The 17,809-nt window shown below is 45.4% G+C and overlaps 1 protein-coding gene across 7 annotated transcripts in view; it reads right to left on the bottom strand.

Moving 5' to 3' along the window:
- BCAS3 (BCAS3 microtubule associated cell migration factor) overlaps positions 1-17,809 on the bottom strand; it is a 470,437-nt gene that overhangs the window by 317,628 nt on the left and 135,000 nt on the right. For all 7 annotated transcript variants that reach the window (XM_081172929.1, XM_081172926.1, XM_081172924.1 and 4 more), the window contains one exon: positions 5,588-5,852. In XM_081172929.1, the coding sequence (XP_081029055.1) occupies positions 5,588-5,852 (265 nt within the window). The remainder of the gene's footprint in view (positions 1-5,587; positions 5,853-17,809) is intronic.

Raw genomic sequence — 17,809 nt, 5'->3', positions numbered from 1 at the left:
AGGTGCTGGGGACTGAAACTGGGGCATTCAGTGCTCTGCCCTCCCCCTGGATGAGCAGTGACTCATTCAGAGATGCAGTGGGCAGCCTCCTCTGTGAGTAGCATGCACCCTGGACTCACAAGAACCTTCAGTTACTTAATTCATTCCTTTCTCAGGACCATAGATTGTGAATAGCTGGTTTTAAAGTCCAATAAACTGGTTGGGTCTTCCCGATCCTGCCACAAACCTTAAATGAAAGTGATTTATTATAGACAAGGCTCAGTCAGTAAAGCATGAGACTCTTAATCCCAGGGCTGTGGGTTCGAGCTCCACATTGGGCAAAAGTGTTCTACCCTGAGGGGCTGGACCAGATGGCCCTCGTATTCCCTCCCAACTCTACGGTGCTATGATTCGAAGGCATAATGTAGAAAACCAACTTATTAAGGCCTACCCAACCTTCTTCTAGGTTTTGAAATTCAAAAATATTTCAGCTGGGGTTGGGGACACATTTCCCTGCCTCTCTGCACTGAGAGCGATTGAACAAACTAATCGTAGTGATTCAGAGACAACAAAGAGCAGCCTCATCCGCTGTAGAGAGCAAAGGCCGCAGCTCAGCGGCAGAGCATATTCTTTGCATGCAGAAGGTCCCTGGTTCAAGCCCTGGCAGTGTCCCTTGGTAGGCCTGGGGGAGGCTCCCTGCTTGAACCTTTGAGAGCTGCTATTTATCAGTGTAGATAATACTGAGCAAGCTGGACCAGTGGCCTGAGTCAGAGCAAGGTAATTTGCTGTGATTCTATGATTCTGGAGAAAGAAAGAAAGAAAGAAAGAAAGAAAGAAAGAATTCATTTTAGACCACATATACCCCACCCTTCATTTTAAAGGTTGTGGGACAACAAAACCAAAAATAGGAAAACAAAATTGCAACCAATTATTCATCACGTCTGCATTTTGGGAGTGATAATGGTATGTCATTCTCTCATCAATTTTTCAAGGGGGCAAAACATCAAACCCCATAAAAATGCCCGTTTGTCATGCCAGTTCACTGTCACCTCACTGCTTAAAAACTGAAACTGAAAGGTCATTGCTAAAGCTGGGAATTTAGGCAAAGGCAACCTAATTTTGTTCGTCCCCTGATGTAACTCGGTGGCACCACGTCGTTCCAGGAAACAGCGAAACCCCATAGAAGGATGCTCAACTTGGGACTGAGGTCACTGGTGAAACAAGCTTGGCAGCTCTACTGAAGGACCAAAAATATACAATAGGATGGGGCTGGCAGATAAAATAACCTAAGCAACAAAAGAGAAACCGTATAACAGGTGCAAAGGAAATTATCCCCTTGTCTGATGCTTCTTAACCATTTCCCTTCCTGCTTTCCTGCTCAAAGACAGCAAACCTGGCAGGAGCCAAGAGTGAGTCATTCCCTGTGAGGACGGCTCCCCACTCTGATAAAAAGGTTTACATTGCACAAGTAAACAATTTGGGACCAGAATAAACCATAAATAGATTTTCTTCTCTGCTGCGCCGAATGCATTTGAAAGATAAAAGTCAGAAGGAAGGATAAAAAACCATTTTGGGTGGGCATGTTTCTTCCGTGTCCCTAGAGCAAGGGTGGGGAATATCAGGGCCAAGGGCTAAATGAGCCCTCCCTGGGAACTCTCCCAGGCTACACCCCTTGCCAGGCCAATTTGTGCCATCCTTGAGTGTTGTTGCCTAGATGGCAACCTGGACTCACTTGCCTAGATGGAGGACAGAGGAAGGGTGTGCAGCAACAAACCTATTGTACAAAGGTACAGTCCACATTTGTCGTTCCACCCATTCCCCTAGCCACCACTAGTATGTGGCCCACCGGGAATATAGCCTGCCATCTGAAAAATGTTCGCCACCCTTCTTCGCGAAGCAAGAAGAACCAGCTGTGTGCCTTCCAGGTGTTGCTGGACTCCAACTCCCAGCAGTCCCAGCCAGCATCTGGAGAAAACCACATGGGCTGCTTCTGCCCTATGGATGAGGTTCACAGGTCTTGAAGGGTGGTAGTAGAAGGGTGGCAAGCTACATGCTAGGGGAGATGTTAAGTGCTGACAGAGGCCCAATGCAAACGGGACATTTGCAGCAGCTGAAGCTCATAAAATAATCCCTGCCAAAGTCCAATCAAGCCCAAGCATCCTGTTTTCCACCATGACCAGCCAGATGGCTCCAGGAAGCCCATGAGCAGGGAAGGAAGACGGTGGTCTGTGCTCCATCCCCAGGGGCTGGCAGTCAAAGGTAGACAGCATCAGAACAAGGAGATTTGATTCCCAATGATCATGAGTAATAAGAACATGGGGACTTCCTTGCTGGATCAGAGCAAAGTCTAGGCCCACTTAGTCTGGCAGCCTGTTTCTAAAAACAGCTAGCCCAATCTAAGTAGGAAGGCCAGGACCATTGCTTGTCCCTGGTATCTCATATCCTTTGGACCTAGGGGTTTTCCGATCTTGCGTAAATGGACCCTTCTCATCTCACTCAGTTTCTCTTTCTCACAATCATGGGGAAAGAGAAGAGGTCACTTATGGATCAGTAACTGATAACAGAACAGGAAGTGGTGAGTAAGAACAAATGGACAGTTCTCACAGTGGCCAACCAGATGTCCTAATGCCCTAACTTTCCTCCCACCCAAGGACAACTTGAAACTTGCTGAGGTTCCCGACAGACCATTTCGTGTTTTTTTCCTGATGCAGCAATTGTAATTGTGCTAGATGCTGCAAGTTTTTAAAGTGTATTTTTAAATCACAGACCACCTGGACGAAGCTTGCGGTGGTCTGCGGACCAGTTTGGGAACCCCTGCTCCAATGGTAAGCTCACAAGCAGGACCCCGTGCAACAGCACTCGCCTCACTCATGAATCCCAGCAGTTGGCATTTCGGAGGCAGGCTTCCTCCCACGGGGGAGGTGGAGCACGGCCACAAGGATATGCACCATCAAATGGCATGAACTGGAGGTGGCTGGAGGTGATGAGGACTCACGGCTTTAATAAATAAGCTATTTTCCTCAACTACGATGCACTGCGATACCCTCCAAAAATCAAGGTGTTTCGTTTTGACTTGTCACTTTAAAAAAAAACCCACACTTTAAAAAAAAAAATCCTTCAAAGCTTCCACTAGGTTTGGAGAAGGAACAAAAACCCATCTGCCCACTCCTGAAATTTTTGGTCGTGCTGCTAATCAAAACCAAATGAAACCTCTCAGATGCTTCTTGAGCATCAAACACTCCTTTCTATTTACAAAGAAAGAGCTTCAAACGTGTTTGGAAAACCTATAAAGGCGACAACTTACTGTAGTTTCCCCCTTGACAAAAAGCAGACACCAATGGATGAAAGCTGCAGACGTTGATCGCTCCTTCCTGTTCTCTATATGATGTCAGTAGTTAAAAATGATTGGATGTGTTATAATAATGGTTTACAGCAATCTGGTGTCTGTTCCAAGCATGCCACACTCGACCGCTGCATTGTAATGCAAGGAGCAAAGTAATGTTCTATCTCAGGAGAAGCTGGGTGGCACAGACCTCACTGGCCACCTTGCCAAGATGAGGAAGCAATCAGAAAATGGATGCCTTAGCATGGCCAATGACTCAACAACCAAGGCCTACTCTTAATCACACAAGAAAGAACCGAGGAAGCTGCCTTATATGAAGCCAGACTGCAGGTCCACCTAGCTCAGCTTTGCCTACACTGATAGGCAGTGGCTCTCCAGGGTTTCGGAGCAAGGAGTCTTTCCCAGCCATATGTGGAGATACCGAGGATTGAACCTTTTCACTGGAACATCCCTCCCTTGACATAACAGGCAGGCGCCGTCTCTATTGCCTTTTTGGCATCTCTCGAAGGCTTTCCTCTTCCAAAAAGCCTTCTAAGTGGAGATCCTTATCCCATTTGGTATCACATTGAATTTGAAACCGTTTTTATATACGAAATGGTTTTATATGTGTGTTTACTGTACTGTGAAATTGCTTCAAGATGCTTCATAAATAGTAGAGCATTAAGGTCAACCAACTAGACCTCCTGAGAACATCAGAAGAGACATTCTGGATCAGACCAGTGGCCCAGCATCCTGTTCTCACAGAGAGTGTTGGACTATGAATAGCAGCTTCCAGAGGTCCACAGGCTTCCTGCCCTAGAGTTAGGAGCTGCATTAGGCAAAGGCTCTGTGGAAACAACTTTCCTCTTGGAACAACTGCTCTCCAACTGCACTACTGTGAAAGAGATCAGCGACAATGACAACAAACCCAACTTTTCATTTCAGCTCATCTTTCATCTTGAGCTGGCTTTCACATTTCCTCGCAAAATAAATATTTGTCTTCAGAATGTCCAGATGTTGCTCTCCGCCTACCCTTGACCAACCAACAATATGATTGCCAGGTTTAAAAAAAACACCCATTGAAACACAGAGCAGAACACCTTGGGAGGTCTATGAAATAAAACATGAAATGATCAAGCTCTAAAACCTTTTAAATTATTTTTAACCTGCATATGAAAAGCACCCATCTTTCCTGATCTATCTTCTGCATACCTTGCTGTAGCACAGGGGGTGGAAGCCTGTGGCTACCTCAACTCCCGTCAGCCCCAACCAGCATGGTAAATGGTCAGAGAGTTGGGGTCTAACAACATCTGGAAGGTACTAAGTTCTCTTTCTAACATTAGAACATAAGGAGAGCCCTACTATAGCACGCCAATGGGCCACCTGGCCCAGCATCCTGTTTTCCCAATGGCCAGCCAGATGTCTGTGAGAAACCTGCAAGAAGGCCCCAAGCACAGAACACTCTCCCCTCCTGTGGTTTCCAGCAACTGGTACTTCTTCACACATTGCATAGTTAAACTATGGGACTTGTTCCCACTGGAGGCAGTGATGGCCACCGGACATGATGGCTGGGCTCTGCCTCCTTGGTCAGAGGAAGTCATGCCTCTGAATACCAGCTGCTGGAAACCACAGGAGGGGAGAGTGTTCTTGTGGACAATCTTTCAGCTTCATTGGGCATCCACAAATTCTAGTATTATGAGAGAGGGAGAAAAACTCTTCTCTACACACTTTCTCCATGCTATGTACAATTTTATGACCTTTTATCATGTTATCCCTAACTTACCTTTTCTCTGAATTAAAAATGCTTCAACCTCCCCTAATAAGGGAGAAATTCCATCCCTTGGATACTTTTGGTTGCCCTTTTCTGAACCTCTTCCAGCTGTACAATATCCTTTTCGAGGTGAGGCAACCAAGAACTGTACACAGTACAGTGGTACCTTGGGTTAAGAACTTAATTCGTTCTGGAGGTCTGTTCTTAACCTGAAACTGTTCTTAACCTGAGGTACCACTTTAGCTAGTGAGGCCTCCCACTGCCACTGCCATGCAATTTCTGCTCTCATCCTGAAGCAAAGTTCTTAACCCGAGGTACTACTTCTGGGTTAATGGAGTCTGTAACCTGAAGCGTCTGTAACCTGAAGCGTCTGTAACCTGAAGCGTCTGTAACCTGAAGCGTCTGTCACCCGAGGTACCACTGTATTCCAAATGTGGACCCACCACAGATTTGTAAAAGGGCAGTTTTGTTTTCAACTCCTGCTAGACAATTGAAAAGGAAAAGCCAACGCTTACCGTGAAGAGGGGAGCCAGACGGGCTGCTGGATAGCCCTGGGACGGGACTACAGCGACCTCCTTGTTTGGTCGTCAGCTCCTGCTCAATCTCCTCAAGCCCAGCGCTCTTCTGGAAGCGGCTCATTCGGTTGACAACCCTTGGCGACATGTGTGTGCGGACGCAGGGCTGCCCTCCATACGGGTTGATGGGGAAGACATGGGACGTGCCCCGAAGAGTGCTGACCACCACCCAGCGGCAGTCGTGGCTGAAGGAAATGTCCTGCACCTGGAGTGGAGGGTGGGAGAAATCAAGTGGTATCATTTGAGGAGCTGTAATCGGTGTCAAGAAATCAGCCTGACTTCCAGAATGGAAAGGATCAGGCAAATGCATGGAGGTTAACTCTAGTTATTCACTTGATAGCCTTGCCCAATTCTAAAGGCTAAGGGCAACCTGCAATATTTTAATATTTCCTTTAGGGATGGACAACTCTGTCAATGCTGGTTTCTCAGTTTGCCCCACTTTTACATCAGTTTGCATTATTAAAAAAAACATAGAAATTTTGTATGTACATTTTTATATATGAATTTAAATGCAATTTTGCCCAATGTATACATTTTAGGTTGGAGAGAGGCATCACAAACTTTGAAGAATGTAAAATTCCAAGCCCAGCATCCTAGTTTCAACTGTGGTCAACCAGATGCCTATAGGAAGCCTGCTAGCAGGACCCAAGCTCACCTGCACTCTCCTCACCTGTGATTCCCAGCAACTGATATTCAGAGGCATACTGCCTCTAACAGAACATAGCCATCCGAGTTCGTAGCTGCTGAAGCCTTATCTTCTATGAATTTGTCTAAAAACCTAATCTAACCCCTGGGTTTAGAAGGAGTGCTAAGGTTTTAAACTGTTGCCCTGAGGATGTTATTTGTTATTAACCTCTATCAGTCCAGTCAGCAGGGCTAGTGGAAAATGTGCTTGGAAGTGCATAGGAAATGACTGCTAACATGCTAAACATCAGAGGAGAGATATGCAAGGCTGGAAGAACAGGAGGACTTTAGTTCTGCACACAGTGTACTTTTCCCTCCAAAATATTAGCAAAGGCGGGATAAATTTTGTGAAATATAATAAAAGCATTATTAATAAGGAGCGGTGGGCTCAGGAGGAGGTCAAGAGTTAGAGTTCAAATTCTGGGGTCAAAAGTTTGATTTTCCTGTTAATGCAAACCCAGGATTTTTTGCTATGTATTTAATATTACATCAAGCAACTCAATACCTTGATCATTGCTCAAAATGTTTTCCAGCTAAATCAAGAGCCCAGTTCAATGAAGCAAAATTGTTGTGCCAGGGGGCTGAGGTGGTGGTGGTGGGGAATTGCTAAAAAACAAACAAACCCACAGGAGTCTGGTGTAATTTTTTAATTGAATTTGGCCCTGAGAGCTGAGCTGTTGTTGTTTTTACGGGAGGCAAGATACACATTAGTTGCTTGCTCATTTTTCATCCTGGGGAAACATGAAAAATGAGAGGTAAATAATCGCCAGCAAAAATGACAGATCCTTGCCAAAGTTTTGGATGTGGTTTGTGTTTAAACGTTTAAAGACAAGCCCTTTAAGGAGGAGGAACTCTGAAATTTTCTTCTAAATTTGGGTGCGTAAAAGTTGCCAATAATCCAAAGCCAACAGTTTGAAAATGAAAGCTGATCGTTACTCAGGGTATACCATGTGAAATCGTAACCTGTTCTGGAAAATTTGGAACTTAGACGGAAAATAGCAAGGGGGCAGGTTGTACACATGATTACTGGTGACTTTTCCACCACTTTGGGCTGTGTATCTATCTCAGTTAAACCACTGTTTTCACTAGATATAGTTACCCAAAGGCATGACAAGGAGAACCACCACTGACATTGGCTGTCAGTGAATTTGTGCTTGAGGTTTGCTTTCCCCTCCTCTCACCCATTCCTTTCCCCTCATGTTTCATACCTTTTCAGATTATGAGCCTGAGTGCAGGGACTGCTTGAGAACTGATTTGTGTTGCTAAAGGGTGGGGTATAAACACCTTAAATTGGGGGGGTGGGGAAACCTGCATATCCCCAGATGTTGCTGGACTACCGCCCCAGTCAGAACAGCCAATGGTCAAGAATGATGGGAGTTGTAGTCGAGCAACATCTGGAGGGAGGGAGATCCCTCACACCTGCTTTAAATAAATAATAAAAATGAGATGCAGTCGGAAATTTTTGCTGGATTGTTTTCTGCTTTGTACGTAGCTTATACAGTGGTACCTCTGGTTACGTATTTAATTCGTTCTGGAGGTCCGTACTAAACCTGAAACTGTTCTTAACCTGAAGCAGCACTTTAGCTAATGGGGCCTCCTGCTGCTGCCGTGCCGCTGGAGCACGATTTCTGTTCTCATCCTGAAGCAAAGTTCTTAACCTGAGGTAATATTTCTGGGTTAGCAGAGTCTGTAACCTGAAGCGTATGTAACCTGAAGCATATGTAACTCGAGGTACCACTGTAAGACATTTTCTAGACAAAAAAAATTGGAGAAGGATTGTGGGCAGAGCCACACCATACATCTGAAGAACATTCAGAGCGTATTTAAAGCAAGTGACACTTCCCCACAAAAAATTCTGGGAACAGTAGTTTGTTAAGGGTGCTGGGAACTGTAGCTCTCGTGAGGAGGAAACTCGGGATCCCAGAATTCTTTGTGGGAAGTTAAATGTCCATCAGATGTGCCATCAAATGTGCAGAGTGCAGATCTGCCCAATAGCTCAGTGAGAGAGCATGTGTTGTGCATGCAAAAGGCTCCAGGTTCAACCCCCAGTATCTCCAGGTAGGACCAGGAAAAAGACCCCCTTCCTGAAACCTGAAGAGCTGCTGTGATTCAGTGTTAGTAGTAGTGAGCTAGGTAGTTCTATGTGTGAAATGATCAACCTCCCTGCATCGTTGCTGGTGCCCTGGCCCCCTGCAGAAGGATACAGCAGTCAGACACCCAACTCAGTTTCTGTCAAAGGCTTGAATGCATAGGTCAGTGTGATATGTCAGTCAGGAGGCAAACATCCCGGTTAAGAGGAAGCACAACAAATTAAATTCATGGCCAGGTGTGAGCTGAGACTTTGTCACAAGACCTGAGATCCACCCCCTGGATCTTTTGAAGAGAAGGGTGGGCATAGACATTTGCACAGTTGGAGATCCAAGCCATGGGACTGGGCAAGCAAATGGGAGCTCCTCAGAATAGGATGGGTTTGCTAAATCTGTTTGTGCCGGCACAGTCATCCCTATGCAGGGCCATCTTACGTATAACTGGCACTGTGCAGCTTCCATCCTAAGCCTCTGCAGGGATCGCTCTCCTTCCGCGGAGGCTTGGGAGGCAAACTGCACACCCGCCAGCCATATGGTTGACGGGGCACAGCTGGCGGGTGTGCAGGGAATGGGGAGGCCACCGGCAAAGCCGTGCAGCTCCCCCATTCACTGGGGCGCCCCTGAGAGGCCAGAGCCCTGGCGCAATGCGCCAGTAAGCCCAATAGGAAAGACGGCTCTGTCCCTATGTCCTTGGTAGCAGAGGCAGAGTCAACAGGGTCAGTCTGCTATGATGTGGAGCTCAGAATGCCAGATGGCACCAGGGAGGCTATATCTCCAACAGTCCGTTTGGCCCCTCCACTGGATCCTTATTTACGCCTAGTATCCAATTCCTCCAAATCCACATTCTCATCCCATTCCTTCCAATTCCAAGATGTCTCCCCAGGACTCATGATAGATGGCCAGATATTTCCCTTCTGTCTCCCCCACTGCTGATGAATGGATCACAAAACTCACTCATTTGCAAGCTCACTAGTAAATCAACCACCTTCAATAAAAAAAGTTTCACCTAGGACTAGGATACTAAAGGGAACAGCAAGGAAGAGGCTTTCTAGACTGCCAGGACAGAAATGAAGGAAGTGAATAACAACAACAATTTGGGGTTTGTTTTTTTGAAAGAAAACAAAATAATCTTAACATTTGACAATCTCACACATTAGACAAACTTAACACACATGCCCCAGCGTAGTGGAAAGCTACTCAGATTTCAAACAGTAGAGATCTTTCCAGAGGAAAAGTGTCTCAAATTGAGTTCTGTGAAATAACTGTGCCATGTTGGAGGACGTGGTCATATAGATATGTCCTAAGATTCCTGCAGCTAAATTGCCCCGTTTCTCATACAGAAAACCCAACCTGGTGGCAGACAATGAGGACAACCTTAGCAACATTGCCAGCAGTTTCTGGTTTTTCAGCAGAGGGTTATTTAGGGGGAAACAGCCTCCAGCCCCTGAGAGAGGCAAACAGGGACACCCCTCTTTATGATTGGTGAGCCCAAAATTATTTGGCCAAGCTAAAGAAGTGAGTCAATTCTATGGGCTCTGAAGCCATGCCACACCACCAAAGACATTATGAAACTTTTCTATTAAAAAAAGAAAATGCAGACATTTCTCCTAAAACTCACAAGACATACTTTAAATGTATGGAAGCTAAATGAGAAACATATTGTGGAGTCACTGCTTGGCAATGACAGCCCAGGCTTTGCAAGGACTGGGGCCTGGTTAAGCCATCTGGCTCTTGGGTAAGAATATAAATTGGGGCTACAACCCTAAACAACCTTACCTAAGAAGTAAGAAATACTGGAAAAGTGGCTTAGGATTAGGGTGTGACTTGTTAAAGGCCCCTAAAAAACAAAACCCCCACTCATACAGGAGAGTGGCTGCCGTGCCTCTGCACAACTGGGGGTTCATCCGTACTTACTGTCTGGCCTGTGCTTTCGGGTTTTTCATGGTTGCCATTTGCTCCGATTCAAAGAGAGGGTTTTCGCGGGGAAAACGCCAGGGCAAAAAAAGAGAAAGTGCTCGGACATGGAGCTTTAAAGCATGGACCTGTGCGAATGAGCCCTTGGTTCGCTTTGCCTCCCCCTAAGCAGCTTCTTGCCAATGGATTGGCTACTTCTACTAATAGGAATTATCATAATTACAATAGCAGAATGTTGTTTATCCTCCCATCTTAGCAAAAGTGCTAATTTTGCAAGATTTCTGGGCTTTCTTCTAGGCTCCTATGAGCTGTAAGAAACACCACAATTCGCAATTATGGGGGGGGGGGTAAAAAGAGCTTACATTCTGTGTATTTTGATTTTTCTTAGTCTTCTTAAGTATCTTTTATATTTCAGCACAGCATCTTGTAAAATTCTGTAGACTTGGGCGGAGGGCATGGATGGACCGTGTGAATGAATTGTGAATTGAACTGAAATGGCATGCGTTCCTTTTTGGAGAGGGTGAATTGGAACTGGAACTAATTCCTTTTAGAAATGAACTTTCCTCTCTCCCTCTTGTTTTTCAGCGGCCCTGTTTGGGCCCCATGTCTGTCATCAGTCACCATCTGATCTTGCTGATAGAGGGGAAGACTGTTTATCGCTGCCACCACCTGTTATTAGCTTCTTACCAGAAGCTCTGTCACAGCACATAGCTTGGGAATAAGTGAATCAAAGAATCCAGCTGAGAACTCAAGACCCTGCCAATCAGGGTCAACATTAATGGGTGAGAACCACTAGTGTCCCAACTCAGATGAGGCAGGGGGGGGCTCCTTGAATTGTGAAACTAGCTTAGCTTCTCCATCAAAGCCAAGAGTCCCTCGCTTCTATAATGACCTCTTATGCGGATCCTGAAGCAAAAGCTAGGAGAGGATTTAGTTCTCTCCCCACCCCACTTTCCCCTCCAATGTCTGCTTTACACAACAGCAAGGTGGAAATCACATTCCTCCTCTTTTTTCTCCAGGACAAAATCACTTCAAGTAGCCTGGCCTCAAGTGATGTAACCAAAAGAAAAGTCCTAAGAAGCAACAACTGAATGAAAATATTTGCAGATAAACCCATCGTAGGTGAATGGGGTCCAATGCAACAAATGGAAACACACAGGATGGCGGGGATTAGCTTTCATTATGTTATTAAAAAGCACAGGGTTTAAATCAACCTCAGGAGAGTTTGGCTCTCACAATGCGGTGGGCACTCAACGATGGAACAGGCCAGCCATCAAATCTTGACAAAAGTATTCCAGAAATGCACTTCAGAATATTCTGGACAAAAGCAGCGAGGATTCACTTGCCTGTAAGTACCCGTATATCTAAAGCCTTCGCCTTAAAAAGGGGATTAAAAAACAAAACCACATGACTTGGAAGATGTTTTCCTGAAAGGCAAAGAGGTTTGCTCACGGAAGTACTTCATCGGAGGGACAATGTCACACACACACACAATGCAGCCCCAGCTTTACACCCAAACTCAGACACAAATCTGTCCTTTTCAGATTCATTGCCACAGCCAAACAAGCCACTGATGACATTGCTAAAGAGCGGTCAGTTTTAACCCCCTTCGGAGGCTTTGGGATGATCATCATAGAAACCTTATTGACGCCGGGACCTAATATTCTGGATTGTTCTACAAAGGCCTTTGTCTTGACTGCAGACTCAAAGTGGATTAGAGGCCCATGAGAAGAGAATGAAGGTTTGTTGTTGTTTTTTGGAATGGGGGGGCTCAACAATTAGGGAAATGGAGAAGAACAAGAGGACAATTATTAAATCTAATTCCTGCCCTTTTCCTTTAAGGGAAGGACCATAGCTCAGTGGCAGAGCAACTGCTTTGCATGCAGAAGGTCCCAGGTTCAATCCCTGGCATATCTAGGTAGGGCTGGGAGAGAGACCCCTGCCTAAAACCCTAGAGAGCTGCTGCCAGTCAGTGCAGACAATACTGAACTATGTAGGCCAATGGTCTGACTCAGTGTAAGGCAGTTTCCTATGTTTCTTGGGTCACTTCCAGACGGCCTGTGTAAGAAGCATTCATCCCGGTTTGCATGAAGTTTGCACGTGGTGGCTGCTAGGATCTGTAGTACAAAACTTCTGGATGGCACCAGGATGGGAAATAGGGCTTAAATGAACTCTCCAGGAGCGTCACAGTACAAATACAAGGTGAAAAGAGCCAATGGGGGCAGGGTGGTACAATGGCCAATAATAATCTTAGCAGGCTTTTCAAGAGATGGGCCTCTGGGTGGCCTAGAGAGAAGTTTCCAATGGCTGGTTGGTTGTGGGTTTTGGTTTGGTTTGGTTTGGTTTAGTCGAAGCTCAAGAGGTCAAGCCAATGTTGTGTGGCAGCTGACCCTCTGCTCCCCTCTCCTCTGAGTGAAGGAGTGGTGGCCCACATTCCGGTAGAGCAGGAGTGTGTAGGATCCATAGTAGAAGAAAGTTCAAGAGACTGTGCCTTTTCATCAGTAAGCAAGTTTACTGGGAGCCAATATGGAGCCATGGTTAACATGTTGGACTTGAGCCTGGCAGACCTGGGTTCAAATCCTTGCTCTGCCATGCGGATGGCCATGGACCAGTTCTTTGTGAAATTCAGTGGTGACCTTTGACCTGACAACCCCATTGCTCAGGAGAACATACGCTTTGCATTTGCTGAAGGTTCCATGTTCAATTTCTGAAATTTCTAGTTTTGTTATTGCCTTTGAAAAAAAGGGGGGCAAGACTGGTACTGGGCAGGACTCAATTTCCCATGTATTTGTAGAGCTGCTCTTTGCTGTAATGTACTGGGCTAGACAAACCAGTGCTCCGCTTCAGTACAGGGCAGCCTCATGTGCCAATCTCACTTGGCAGGACCAACCTAACAGGGCTGTCAAGAAGATAAAACATGGTGACGGAGGATGTATGTGACCCTGAGCGCTTTAGAGGAATGGCAAGGTAATAGTTAATAACAAAGAAGCAAGCGTTGACACACAGTGCTGTTCCTTCCCCTATTAGTCTGAACCTTCAAACTTTTATCTCAGATGAGAACTCCAGTAGCCCAGCAGATAAACTGAATTCGAACTCAGGGGCTGCATTCCGGATGCTCCAGATTTGTTGGGTGGTGGTAGAGGAACTCTTGTTTGCATGTACAACAAGGAACTCTTCAGACTCAAAACAGCATCCCTGGTGAGACCAATCTGGTATTTCTTTTGGAAGCGTTCCTTGAAGCTCAGCCACTGTTCCGCATCTGGTAGCAGTTGAAGCAAAAGGAACTTTTCCAGAGCCAAACCAATATTTTTTCAACCCAAAAAGGTGTTTGTAAAGAACTGTGGAAGGTGGTGCTGTTGGCTGTAAAGCTCTTGGAAGGATCAGATTACTGCCTGGTTTTCACTGCTCTCGAACTCTTCTCGGTATTTGTTTAACAGCCTCCGTTACTCTGTTCAAGTACGAAGTGTCCCACTAGTCCGAACACTCCTCGGTCACTGGGTTTATGACGGATCCTGTGCTTATTTCAGCATGGAATCCTTCCCATGTCTTCAGCCAAGTAACACTCACTCAGACCTTGGGATGCTGAAAGCTGGCTCCCTCGCAGCTTTCTGCTCCAGTTAGAACACTACAGTAACCTTCAGGCTCTGCTGAACATTCACCCATCTTGATTTTCAGGTATAAAATAATACTTTTGCAGGTTGGAAATTAGTTCCCGAAATTGTGCAAAGGGCCGCTATTTTCTGATGCTGTTTCTTTTCATTGCTTCCCCTCTCTCTTGTATTATAGTTGGGGGTCCTTCCCCTCGCCAACCTCCTACTGTGGTCTCCCCCCCCCCCATCTTCCTACAGTGATCCCAGCCATGCAGAGATTCCAGAGATCCCAATGATGTCACAATGGTGTGCACCCAATCAGATCTGCCCACATGTTGACACCAATCAAAACAGAAGGGCAACACTTCCAGGAATGATCGCAGGGTACCAGCCAAACAGGGATAACATAGTTTGGTAACTTCAGTTGACTTGGAGGTCTTTTTACCAGCTACGGCTGATAGGCCACGTTACAGCTGTTCCTGGACAGAGATAGCCTGGTCCCAGTGATTTGTGCACTGGTAACCTCAAGACTTTATTATTACAATGCGCTCTTTATGGAGCTACCCTTGGACTTGGTCTGGAAGCTTCAGCTGGCACAAAATGCTGTAGCTAGACTGTTGGTGGGGACTGACTACTGCCATCACTCCATTGCTTAAAAGCTTGCACTGACTGCCCATATGCTACTTCAAGGTTCTTATATTAACTTACATGCAATTAACAACTTGGGTCCAGGACACCTTCAGAACAGCTGATTCTTTATATCCCTGCCTGATCACGGAGATCCTTAAGGGAGTCTCTCTCTGTGGCTCAGGTGCACAACTCATTTCCACAACATACTGTGCATTCAATTAGGTGTACGTTTTAGAGTGAGCCTACCTTATTTGCACTTTCACAACAATATGTGAACAGAAATGCAGCTATCCTTTGAAATTCACACTTCTTGGAACTTGAAGTTCTCCCAGCAAAAAAATAATTAAACGCATATTATACGGTTCAGGCAACCTGAAAGATCATATCCCTCTATTCAAACTTGCCTGGGTGCTAAGAGCCTCAGGTGAGCACCTTCTCTCAGCCTCATCAACATCAGAAGCATGATGGGTAGAGATAAGAGATGGATCCTTCTCTGTGGCTGCTCCCATATTGCGGAAGTCCCTCCTCCCAAGAGAGGTTAGACTGGCTCCCTCTTTGTTATCCAATAGACAAAGACCTTCCTGCTCAGACAGGCCTTTGAAAACTAAGGTGTGAAAAATTCTGATCCCTGGGCTGTTGTCAGGGCAAGCTGCATTTGAACTGCTGGATTTAAATGTGATGTATTTGTATTCCTGGTTTTTAACTAGTTGGTTTTCATTACTCTGAGGTCCAAAGTTGATGTTTTTTAAATGTTGTAAGTTGCCTTGCATCCCAATGTAGGAAAAAGACAGGATATAAATATATTCCTTCCAGTAGCACCTTAAAGACCAACTAAGTTAGTTCTTGGTATGAGCTTTCGTGTGCATTGGATTCTTATCTCATTATACATGACTAAGCCATTTCTCACCTTCTCACCCCTTGCCTTTTCCTGTAAGACCTATTACAGTCGTTAAGAGTCGTCAACAGGCTCATCTCAGCTATCTGCCAATCTCCCATTCCCACCACCCTTCTGAGTAATACCCCTCCCCACCTTCTCACTATATAGAAGGATCTGGCAACTTCTGTTTCAGTGTATCTGAAGAAGTGTGCATGCACACGAAAGCTCATACCAAGAACTAACTTAGTTGGTCTTTAAGGTGCTACTGGAAGGAATTTTTTTATTTTGACTATGGCAGACCAACACGGCTACCTATCTGTAACTATAAATATATTGTTATACTAATAATAGTAACAGAAGAGTGTGTATTAAAATGTGCATATTTGTGGAAGCAATATGGAATATATTAGGCAAAATTGCATACAAATATATGTACATTGGAAGAAATGCACCCTAAAATGCTGATCAATTCTCATAAGGACCTTTTTTTTTAAAAAAAAATGGAAAACTGACACAGAAATGTGTCAGACTGGGAACATGAGAAACCGAAAGAAATCCAAATTGACAGATTTGTTCATCCCTAGCAGGCACCACTCTGCCTCTCTCTGCTTGTTCCCTCCACGCCACTTCTTAAAAATTCAGCCTATCTCCGATTTCGCCAAGTATTTTTGCATCTAGAGGTGGCACAAACTCGCCCACGCTGAGATGGAAAGAGAGGGTCCCATTTTCAGAAACAAACCCGAGGAGCAGTAGCACAAAAAGCACCAGGCATGGAATTTCATCCCCTTCTCTGATTTGTTAATCACTCTGGGGACATCAGCTTCCGATAACACAGCGATCAAAGGGTCAGTTTACCCAGCGATAGCTCTACAAGCCCAGGCACAGCTCAGGATCTGGGGCGGCAAAACTGATGTCCGTAAACACACCCCTTGGGTTTTTATTCAGCGGAACAGAACCAGAGCCCATGTCCCAACCCTTAAACATTGTTGCTGGGGTTTGGGGGGGGGTGCCTTTAGAGCATAGCTTCTAAAATGTATGCACCATTTGTAGTAAAGATACAGTGGTGCCTCGCAAGACGAAATTAATTCGTTCCGCGAGTTTTTTCGTCTAGCGAATTTTTCGTCTTGCGAAGCACGGTGTCGGAAAAGTTTTGGAAAAGCTTCAAAAATCACCAAAAACCTCAAAAAAGGCTACCACACCGTGTTCTATGAGTTGCTCCTCGAAGTCAAGTCGCAACTTATTAACGGTGTTAAGAAAAAGGAAACAAACTTGCAAGACGTTTTCGTCTTGCGAAGCAAGCCCATAGGGAAATTCATCTTGCGAAGCAGCTCAAAAACCGCAAAACCCTTTCGTCTAGCGAGTTTTTCGTCTTGCGAGGCATTCGTCTTGCGGGGCACCACTGTATAAAGTGTTAATTATATAGGTGCCACACTTTGTGTGGGAACACAGAGAGTCACCTTATACCAACTCACACCATTGGATCATTTAGCTCAGTACTGTCCACACTGACTGGCAGCAGCTCTCCAGGGTTTCAGGCAGGGTCTTTCCTAGTCCTACCTAGAGACACTGAGGTTTCAGCCTGAGACCTTCTGCATGCAAAGCATGTGCTCTGCCAAATGTATAAGGCCAAATGTATCCCCATCATTATACATGCTTACGGAGAACATGAGCAAAAAATAAAAAGGTCTCTAGCCTGAAAGAGTTTACAAGCTTAGATAGTAAACAAATAGACTGTGATGAAACTTGCTCTGTTCATAGCAAGCCTTGCTATTTTATGGGGCGGGGGGAGCAAGTAGTCAGGATGATTTTTGCCTTCTGAGAATTTGCTGAATTCAAGGCATGGGATAATTTAACAAACTGTATTAAGTAAACTTACTCCCATGCCTTCAATATCCCTAAAAGACACCCTATACTGAGCTTTTGCTGATCATAGAATCATAGAATCATAGAATCATAGAGTTGGAAGAGACCACAAGGGCCATCAAGTCCAACCCCCTGCCAAGCAGGAAACACCATCAGAGCACTCCTGACATATGGTTGTCAAGCCTCTGCTTAAAGACCTCCAAAGAAGGAGACTCCACCACACTCCTTGGCAGCAAATTCCACTGTCGAACAGCTCTGGACAGTTTAGGTGGGCTCAGCTGAAGATCTAGTCTTGCTCTAGATCTCACTCATGGCACATTGGTTAGTCACTAGGGTTTTGCTTGTTTTTCTCATGTCATGAGTTGCAATGCTATTGGATCCTACAACTGTCCCTATTTTCCAGGGACCACCCTGGATTTAAAGAAGGCATCCTGGTTTCTTATTTGATCCCGGAATGTCCCACTTTTCCTTAGGACATCTCCAGGGCTTTTTTTTCTAGCCAGAACACACCGGAACT

Source organism: Podarcis bocagei (assembly GCF_964188305.1).
Source record: "Podarcis bocagei genome assembly, chromosome: 15".
In the NCBI taxonomy this organism is placed as follows: Eukaryota; Metazoa; Chordata; class Lepidosauria; order Squamata; family Lacertidae; genus Podarcis; species Podarcis bocagei.
This window is presented reverse-complemented; position numbering and strand designations above follow the sequence as displayed.